The sequence below is a fragment of the Arachis duranensis genome, chromosome 7 (genome assembly GCF_000817695.3).
Source record: "Arachis duranensis cultivar V14167 chromosome 7, aradu.V14167.gnm2.J7QH, whole genome shotgun sequence".
In the NCBI taxonomy this organism is placed as follows: Eukaryota; Viridiplantae; Streptophyta; class Magnoliopsida; order Fabales; family Fabaceae; genus Arachis; species Arachis duranensis.
In genome coordinates, this window is record NC_029778.3 from 6,160,700 (window position 1) to 6,171,515 (window position 10,816).

At 32.0% G+C, this 10,816-nt stretch overlaps 2 protein-coding genes across 2 annotated transcripts; one reads left to right on the forward strand and one right to left on the reverse strand.

The window, feature by feature from the left end:
* Positions 1 to 359: 359 nt before the first annotated feature.
* LOC107496758 (uncharacterized) lies at positions 360 to 1,838 on the reverse strand. The gene is made up of 2 exons (XM_016118083.1): positions 961 to 1,838; positions 360 to 855 (listed from the first exon to the last, which is right to left on the reverse strand). The coding sequence occupies exons 1-2, from the start codon at positions 1,836 to 1,838 to the stop codon at positions 360 to 362; spliced, it is 1,374 nt and encodes a 457-aa protein (XP_015973569.1).
* A 5,266-nt stretch (positions 1,839 to 7,104) lies between these two features.
* Positions 7,105 to 8,380, forward strand: LOC107496807 (heavy metal-associated isoprenylated plant protein 3). The gene is made up of 3 exons (XM_021126626.2): positions 7,105 to 7,383; positions 7,557 to 7,647; positions 7,737 to 8,380. Exons 1-3 carry the CDS (start codon positions 7,105 to 7,107, stop codon positions 8,177 to 8,179), a joined length of 813 nt encoding a protein of 270 aa, XP_020982285.2. The 3' UTR covers positions 8,180 to 8,380.
* The last annotated feature ends 2,436 nt before the right edge of the window (positions 8,381 to 10,816 follow it).

Consider the following 10,816-nt stretch of genomic DNA (forward strand, 5'->3'; position numbering starts at 1 on the left):
ATTAGATGTTGAAGGTCACTCCATGGTTGGCTCCAATTCGAGTGAATGTCCGCGACAGAAGCAGCTGCTTTAGCCATACAATCTGCAACACTATTTGCAGTCCTCTGAATTAAAAGAATAGAGACTCTCCAATTCCAATTCATAACCTCCTGTATATGCTTTGCCAAATTCCATTCCGGAATATCCTTACCAAGCATTCTTTGGTTTACCAAGAAAAGAGCTTCTAAACAGTCTGTTTCACAAATAACCTCACGAAATCCACTCTCCCAAGCAAGAAGTAAACCTCTCCAAATTGCATACAATTCAGCAAAAAGAACACTGCACACTTCGACTTTCCCAGTGCAACCTTTCAACCAACATCAATCAGGATTGCGAATGATACAACCAAAACCAGCATAGCCAGAAGGAGCAAACCAACTAGCATCACAATTCAATTTAACAGAATGAACTGGAGGCGGAACCCAATGCAAGCAAAGTGAAGGAGGAGACAGAGATTGATGCATAGCAAAAATAGTGTGAAACTCCCTTACTGAACTACGAATCAAACTCACCACTTTACTAGCACTCCATGAATCATCTATATTAAATAAGTCATGATTCCTTCTTCTCCAAATCCACCAGATGGTCGAAAAGAAAAGAAAAACATCTCCACTTCTTGCACCTCTGTAGAGCCAATCATCTAAATTCGAGTTATCTGAATACAGGCCTAAAAGGTTCCAGACCTCCTTGGCACTAGGGCACTCCCGAAGACAATGAAGAATGGATTCAGAACCATTCTGACACCGATGACAGGTGCTAGATAAAGCTAAACCACGACCCAAACGAAACTCTGCCGTAGGAATAGCATTGTGAAGACTGAGCCAAATCAAGAACTTGTACTTCTCAAGAATATGCAGTCGCCATACCCACAACCAATTATCATGCTCATTCTAGTCAAAAGTTTTGGCTAGCCAACTGTACCCACTCCTAGCTGAGTAGAGTCTAGAAGATGCCACACCCCACGACCAACCCGAACTCTCTCCAGCATTCAAATCCGGATTATAAGCATTCAAACACTGTTTGACATCTTCTGGAATGATAGAGAAAATATCAAGGAGATTCCATTGACCATCTTTCCAAACGTCTCTAATAGTTAAATCAGAGTCAGATATATGTACAAAAGGGACATCTTGAGCAATTGGGCCCTCAATACTCCAATTGTCAAACCAAAAAGATTGATCAAGTGACCCAACGCACCAAGAGAAGGCATCCTTAAGAGCACCAAAAGCCTTTGAGATACTCTTCCAAACATGAGAAGCATTGCAAGGGACAGGGCCATCTAAAACTCCCTCATTCCTCAGATACTTCGCCCTCAATAGAGCAACCCAAGGCTTGTCCTGACAATAAAAAAATTGCCACACCAATTTACCAAGTAAAGATATATTAACACACGCAGGGTCTCTAACACCCAGTGAATGAAAAGAGGCCTTACTGGTACGGGAATGATTAAGGTTAACTCCAAGATATCTTCCTAAGTCCAAAGCAAAACGAATTGAAGAAACACTAGTAAAAATATCTCTTCTACGAGCAGTCACATTTTTAGAACAAAAAGCTTTAGACTTTTCAAGATTCACTTTCATGCCAGATGTCTTGCAAAAAATGTTAAGAGAATGCATGACCATTTGGACCTGACTCTTTGTAGCCTGATAGAAGAGTAAGAGATCATCTGCAAACATCAAATGAGAAAATTTTGGGCCACCCCTAGTGACAGAAACTGGTTTCCACACACCCTCGACCACCTTATGAGATATATAGCAAGCAAGTCTTTCCATACAAAGCACAAATAAGTAAGGAGACATTGGATCGCCCTGTCTAAGCCCCCCCTTCTAGGAGTAAAACTATCCAATCTATTCCCATTCCACATAATAGAAAGAGATGATGCACGGACACAATTCATAATCAAATTAACAGTGATGATAGGAAAACCAAAAGCAATGAGAGTACTCTCCAAAAACCTCCAATCCACCCTATCATAAGCTTTTTCAAGATCAATTTTAAAAGTAAAAGTACCTTTATTGGATTTTGTGTGTTTCATGAAATTCAGAATTTCTTGGGCCACAATAGTATTATCAGGAGCACCACGACCCGGAATAAAACCTCCTTGTAAAGGACTAACAATATTCGGAAGAAAAGGCCGAAGTCGGTTAGTCAATACTTTGGTGATAATTTTATAAACAACATTACACAAGCTAATAGGCCTGATATCCTTCATATATTTTTCTTCAGTTTTATGTTTAGATAAAATTAAATGTAAAAATATATTAAAGAGTATCAATGATAATAAACTTTTTTATTGATAATAATTTATTAGAATAAGGTCAAAATTAATTTTGTAATGGGAATAACTAACCATTATTATTAACAATGAATAAATTCGTCCGTGCTTCATACAAAGTTGGATTTTGCTGCAAAACAAAAATTGTTCCGCAGCCAAAAGTTGAACCCGGAAATTCTCATCGTTGAATTTGCCAGAGTGCTACTGCAGATGATAGAATTGTTGTACACTTATTTAACAATGTTTATTTTTATTATCTTAATTTTTGGTTGATGTTTTGATAAACAAGTTCTTGTATTTGTTATATCATGATATTTTTCTTCAGTTTTATGTTTATATAAAATTAAATGTAAAAATATATTAAAGATTATCAATGATAATAAACTTTTTCATTGATAATAATTTATTACAATAAGATCAAAATTAATTTTATAATGGGAATAACTAACCATTATTATTAACAATGAATAAATTCGTCCGTGCTTCATAAAAAGTTGGATTTTGCTGCAAAACTAAAAATTGTTCCGCAGCCGGGAGTTGAACCCGGAAATTCTCATCATTGAATTTGCCAAAGTGCTACTACAGATGATGGAATTGTTGTCCATTTATTTAACAATTTTTATTTTTATTATCTTAATTTTTGGTTGATGTTTTGATAGACAAGTTCTTGTATTTATTATATCATGATATTTTTCTTCAGTTTTATGTTTATATAAAATTAAATGTAAAAATATATTAAAGATTATCAATGATAATAAACTTTTTCATTGATAATAATTTATTACAATAAGGTCAAAATTAATTTTATAATCGGAATAACTAACCATTATTATTAACAATGAATAAATTCGTCCGTGCTTCATACAAAGTTGGATTTTGCTGCAAAACTAAAAATTGTTCCGCAGCCGGGAGTTGAACCCGGAAATTCTCATCGTTGAATTTGCCAAAGTGCTACTGCGGATGATGGAATTTTTGCCCATTTATTTAACAATTTTTATTTTTTTATCTTAATTTTTGGTTGATATTTTGATAGACAAGTTCTTGTATTTGTTATATCATGATATTTTTCTTCAGTTTTATGTTTATATAAAATTAAATATAAAAATATATTAAAGATTATCAATGATAATAAACTTTTTCATTGATAATAATTTATTACAATAAGGTCAAAATTAATTTTGTAATGGAAATAACTAACTATTATTATTAACAATGAATTCCGCAGCCGGGAGTTGAACCCAGAAATTCTCATCGTTAAATTTCCCAGAGTGCTACTGCGGATGTTGGAATTGTTGCTCATTTATCTAACAAATTTTAGTTTTATTATCTTAATTTTTGGTTGATATTTTGATAGACAAGTTCTTGTATTTGTTATATCATGATATTTTTCTTTAGTTTTATGTTCATATAAAATTAAATGTAAAAATATATTAAAGATTATCAATGATAATAAACTTTTTCATTGATTCTAATTTATTAGAATAAGGTCAAAATTAATTTTGTAATGGGAATAACTAACCATTATTATTAACAATGAATAAATTCGTCCGTGCTTCATACAAAGTTGGATTTTGTTGCAAAAGTAAAAATTGTTCCGCAGTCAGGAGTTGAACCCAGTAATTCTCATCGTTGAATTTGCCTGAGTGCTACTACAGATGATGGAATTGTTGTCCATTATCTAAAAATTTTTATTTTTATTATCTTAATTTTTGGTTGATGTTTTGATAGACAAGTTCTTGTATTTGTTATATCATAATATTTTTCTTCAGTTTTATGTTTATATAAAATTAAATGTAAAAATATATTAAAGATTATCAATGATAATAAACTTTTTCATTGATAATAATTTATTAGAATAAGGTCAAAATTAATTTTGTAATGGGAATAACTAACCATTATCATTAACAATGAATAAATTCGTCCGTACTTCGTACAAAGTTGGATTTTGCTACAAAACTAAAAATTGTTCCGCAGCCAAAAGTTGAACCCGAAAATTCTCATCGTTGAATTTGCAAGAGTGCTACTACGGATGATAGAATTGTTGTTCATTTATCTAACAATTTTTTTTATTATCTTAATTTTTGGTTGATGTTTTGATAGACAAGTTCTTGTATTTGTTATATCATGATATTTTTCTTCAATTCTAAAAGTGAGTTTTTTATTGAAGTAAAATATTTTTCTTCAGTTTTATGTTTATATAAAATTAAATGTAAAAATATATGTTAAAGATTATGAGTGATAATAAACTTTTTCTTTGATAATAATTATTTAGAGTAAGGTCAAAATTAATATTGTAATGGGAATAACTAACCATTATTATTAACAATGAATAAATTCGTTCGTACTTCATACAAAGTTGGATTTTGCTGTAAAACTAAAAATTGTTCCGCAACGAAGAGTTGAACCTGGAAATTCTCATCATTGAATTTGCTAGAGTACTACTACAGATGATGGAATTGTTGTCCATTTATCTAACATTTTTTATTTTTATTATCTTAATTGTTGGTTGATGTTTTGATAGACAAGTTCTAGTATTTGTTATATCATGATATTTTTCTTCAATTCTAAAAGAGAGTTTTTTATTGAAGTAAAATATTTTTCTTCAGTTTTATGTTTATATAAAATTAAATGTAAAAATATATTAAAGATTATCAGTGATAATAAATTTTTTCTTTGATAATAATTTATTAGAGTAAGGTCAAAATTAATATTGTAATGGGAATAACTAACCCTTATTATTAACAATGAATAAATTTGTCCGTGCTTCATACAAAGTTGAATTTCGCTGCAAAACTAAAAATTGCTCTGCAGCCGGGAGTTGAACCCGAAAATTCTCATCATTGAATTTGCCTGAGTGCTATTGCGGATGATGGTATTGTTGTCCATTTATCTAACAATTTTTATTTTTATTAGCTTAATTTTTGGTTGATGTTTTGATAGACATGTTCTAGTATTTGTTATATCATAATATTTTTCTTCAATTCTAAAAGTGAGTTTTTTATTGAAGTAAAATATTTTTCTTCAGTTTTATGTTTATATAAAATTAAATGTAAAAATATATTAAAGATTATCAGTGATAATAAACTTTATTTGATAATAATTTATTAGAGTAAGGTCAAAATTAATATTGTAATGAGAATAACTAACCATTATTATTAACAATGAATAAATTTGTCCGTGATTCATACAAAAGTTGGATTTTGCTGCAAAACTAAAAATTGTTTCACGGCCGGGAGTTGAACCTAGAAATTCTCGTCATTGAATTTGCCTGAGTGCTACTGCGATGATGGAATTGTTGTTCATTTATCTAAAATTTTTTTTTATTATCTTAAATTTTGGTTGATGTTTTGATAGACAAGTTCTAGTATTTGTTATATCATGATATTTTTCTTCAATTCTAAATGTGAGTTTTTTATTGAAGTAAAATATTTTTCTTAAAAATTGTTCTGCAACTGAGAGTTGAACCCGAAAATTCTCATCAATGAATTTGCCTGAGTGCTATTGCGGATGATGGAATTCTTGTCCATTTATCTAACAATTTTTATTTTTATTAGCTTAATTTTTGGTTGATGTTTTGATAGACAAGTTCTAGTATTTGTTATATCATTATATTTTTCTTCAATTCTAAAAGTGAGTTTTTTTATTGAAGTAAAATATTTTTCTTCGATTGTATGTTTATATAACTTTAAATGTAAAAATATATTAAAGATTATCAGTGATAATAAACTTTTTCTTTGATAATAATTTATTAGAATAAGGTCAAAATTAATATTGTAATGGGAATAACTAACCATTATTATTAACAATGAATAAATTCGTCCGTGCTTCATACAAAGTTGGATTTTGCTGCAAAACTAAAAATTTTTCCGAAGCCAGGAGTTGAACCAGGAAATTCTCATCATTGAATTTGCCTGAGTGTTACTACGGATGATGCGAGAAAAGATTTTTTTTCTTAACGGTATCTCATAACTCGACAAGTTAAGGACTAATCAGTCACGGATCGTAACTCTATTTAAGGTTTGCTGCACAAAGTAGGATTCGAATATCTGACACTTATTTAAACAGACTAGTGAGTTAATTATTAATTCAACTTGGTTAGAAGAGAGTGTTTTTGGTGAATTAGCTTGCAAGCAACTAGTTTGTTGGGATGAGAATAAATTTCTCCAAGTACACCACTACACCTTACCACAATACCACCCTTATAAGAAAGAGTTTTGACCCAACCCATAAAACTTTGTTGGATTAAGGAAAGCCCTCTTTAATATGTTTTTGGGTAAGAGAACTGTTATACATATTGGGCCTAAAAGCTTGGGCCCAAATTAAAAAAAATTGACTCCCATGGAAGCGGTGGCCGGTGGAAGCGCAAGAGCGAAGAAATTTCTACTATATGCTGCCTACTTGGGTCAAGTCAATGATAAATCAAAACGAAAGAGGGAAGAAGGAAAGTTGAAAGAGAATAAGAGAAGAAGAATGTTACGCCAAGACCCAAGAGTCCAGCGTGGCCGCGTGGGGTAGTAGATACACGCGCCAGCGTTACTGAGATGACTTAACTGTACTACACACTAAACCGGTATATATAGCGTTTTAGGCTTTTAGCTGAATTCATAGCTACCACAGCACTCTTTCACTCACTCAACTCATTTTCCAAAAACCAAAAATTAACACCTGTCCCTTCGTTTTCCCAAACAGAGTAACCACCACAATGGGCGAGGAGGTACACAACTACACACTCTTTTTTAAATTCTGTGAAATAATGAATAATTGATTTTGTTGTGTTGTAATTTTCATCCATGTTACGTTTTGTTGCAGAAGAAGAAAAGCGAGGGAGGAGAAAACAATGTGGTGTTGAAGGTGGATTGCAGCTGCGATGGCTGCGCTACCAAACCGGAAAAGTTTCAGATCCCGCCAAAATGAAGGAGAAGCTTGAGGAGAAGCTCAACAAGAAGGTGCTTCTTATCTCTCCTCAGATCAAGAAGGACAAAAATAACAAAAATGGCGACCATAATAATAAGGAGAACAAAAGCGACGGCGATAATAAGGAGAAGAAATCCAAAGAGAAAGAGAAAGAGGTTGGTTTCCGTTTTGAATTTTTCATTCACAGTCAGTAACAGTAATGGTCCCCCTGCTACCACATGTCTACCATTATTTCTCAACCTTCCCTTCCCGTTTTTGCCAGCCTGTCATTTTTCTTTTTCATTTTCTTAATTCAATTCAATTGAAATTGATTATTATATTGTAACAGACTCCGGTGATGACGACGGCGGTTCTGAAGGTGGCACTTCACTGCCAGGGATGCGTCGACAAAATCCGGAAAACTGTCTCCAAAACCAAAGGTATACGTACACACTATTACTAATTAATTAATTCATTAATTAATGGAGTAATTAGGGTTGATGAATGATGATGTAATTTGAAATCGTAGGAGTGAATGAAATGGAGATAAACAAAGAGAAAGATACGGTGACAGTGCAGGGGACCATGGACGTGAAGGCTCTGGCTGCGAATCTAACGGAGAAGCTCAAGAGGAAGGTGGAGGTGGTCCCACCTAAGAAACCAGACAACAAGGAGAACAATGGTGGTGGTGGTGATGGCAAGAAGAACAAGGGAGGCGGTGGTGGTGGTAATAATAATAATGAAGAAATGGTGATGATGGAGCAGAATAGAATGGAGTATATGGCAGCTCCACATGTTCTATTTCCATCTGCATATGGATATGGATATGCTCCTGTTATGCATCCACATCATCCTGGCGGTTACAGCTATATGCCTGGGTATACGTACCCGGAACAGTTTCACTTGCATGCACCACCACCACCACCTCAGATCTTCAGTGATGAGAACCCACATGCTTGCTCTCTCATGTGATCATCGCCATCGTCATCATGGTTATCATCATGCTCTTTAGGGATACCCAATAGAGACACTCTATTTTCCTTTTCCACGGAAGCTTTTTTTTTTTTTTTTAATGCTTGTGACTTGTGATTAAAAGTAACTAATACTCCAAACCAGGATTTGTTATTAGCTATAATGCCATTGTAAATGACAAAAAAAATTGGAATCTCTCTCTTCCTCTCTCCCCACTTTCACAGCTGTTTAATTTGTTAAGACAGTGTAAATTGGTTAAAAAAATATATATTATAGGTGGAATCAAATCAATGTATGTCTTTCAAGTTGCAACACGAAGGTTCTACCAGTGTTCATCATGTTCCGATAAATTAAGACAAACAACAAGAATATTCAAAATATGTATAGACAAAAAAGGGTTATAGATAGAAAAACTTTTAATTAGTAGTGAACTGTTATGTTTGTGCTGGATGGGAATTAGCTGTAGACAGTAAAATAGAGTTCAAACTTAATAATTTGGGCATGGCATGTGGCAATGGTGCATGTCCTTGTTAGGTGTCCTATGCACCAAGGAATACGTTTGTTGGTGGTGTTGGTATGCAGTGGTGAACACAGGTGAGGCACATTTATAGGGTCATTCCTACAAGTTTCTTGGTTGTCCTTGCTATTTAGCTTTCACAATTTGTCCTATACCATCATCCTTCGGGGCCAGGGGCCACTACCCTGAAGCCAGGTTCGTTAGTGGATTTCAAAACTGTCCTTTACTCCCTTCCCTTACGCCTCTCTCTCTATTTTACATATCATTCATATTTGTCCCTATTCTATTTTTTCTTTTCACTGCTTTTCTACCTATATTTTCTTCCAATTTGGATCTTTTCCTATTGCTTTCTAAATGCCCCCACCAACACGCTACTTTGATTTTCATTCATTCATTCATGTGCCTTGGACTATGCTGCTAACACAATTAATTCCATTAATTAATTATTTGCTAGTATAAAATGACTTCCATAGATTTTGACTCACACACTACTACTAAGATACTCTAAGATCTTAGGATCAAAATCTTTTAAAGTGAATTAGTAAAGTGAAAAATTGAGAAGTTAATACCTCTTAAAATTAAAATAGTGAGATATACATTTTATGAAAATTATAAAATTAATGATGAATAATTTTTTATTTTATCACTTTTACTAACTTTTTCACTTTAAAGGATACAAATTCAAGATTTTAAATTATTCGGGTAAAAGAAACCTTGGATGAAAATTCTATTTTTTTAGTCTAAAGAACAATTTTATCTGTAAATTTATTTTTAATTCTTGTAAATCGAACACATTCTAATTATTTTCTTCATACAAATTAAAAATTAAAAAAATGAACACTTTCAAAGAATGAGAAGGAGTAAAATTTTATAATTTTTAGTCAATATACTATACCTAGTAAATCATTGACTTGTATGTTTTAATTAAAATAAAAAGTTTCTACTTTAATAAAAAAAAAAAGAAGATACTCCGTCCTTAGTTAATTAATCTATTTATACATGACCCCATCACTCAAGCAATGAATTTGAAGACATGTGAAGTTTGTTCATAAAATTCTCTAGCAAGGTAACATTTCCAATGTGTAAAATATTTACAGCGCATAGCGCATATAAATAAAGCAGGGTAGGACAAGAAGAAAGACACGGGTGGCATTCAAAAAATTGACAAATTCATAGACATGATGATTATGATTCCTTGATTTATGAATTAGATGAACAAAATTTTCCCCCTTTTTTTCTTCCTTTTAAAATGAATGATGATATATGATTTTATTCTTAGCCACTATTGTAGGGATCGTATCATTATATTTTTTCAGAATGATTTTAATAAAGATGTGAATCAGTAAATGTACCAAACTTTTAACTTCTAAGTATGGCCAAACACGCTCCATATAATAGGAACCATGTATTATCACTAATAAAAGTATATAATCAAGTAATTGAGTGTAATGTTTATGAATGACTCGTGAATTCTCTCCACCATTTAATAACCTACCTTTTGGTTTATTTTGAAACAAGTGAAAGTTGAGTTACATCAATTTTTTAAAAGATGACTACTTAATAAAATATATTCATGTGAAAATAATAATTAGTATATTAAACAATTTAGTCAAATATATAAATATATTTATAATTCTTAATGATCATATTTTCACATAAAAATGTCTTAATATAAATAGTCAAAATTTTAAGTATACAATTTTGTTTTGAGTTACATCAGCTATTCACCTTGTAATAACTAAATTGGTTGCATGTGCTACACATATACATAGCCCTAATTAGTGCCAACGTGAGGGTTCATGATGAAGCATATTGGTTTTATGCATGGAATATATATGTCTTTGTGCTATATGATATGATGATGCTAATAAGCTTAGCTTGACCATCATATCCCCCCTCCTTTTGATTTTTGTCTACCTTTGTGTGGAAAGACACAAGAACCTTCATTCATAGATATTGGGGAAAAAATTTCATCAACAAGAGCAACACAATAATTATATTACACTTTCCAAAAGTCTATTTATCCATACTTATATATGTTAATCACCAGATTAGAAAAAGGGAAAGGGAAAAAAAAGTAACTTCGTTTTCTCTTTAATATTTTATTATGAGATAAACAC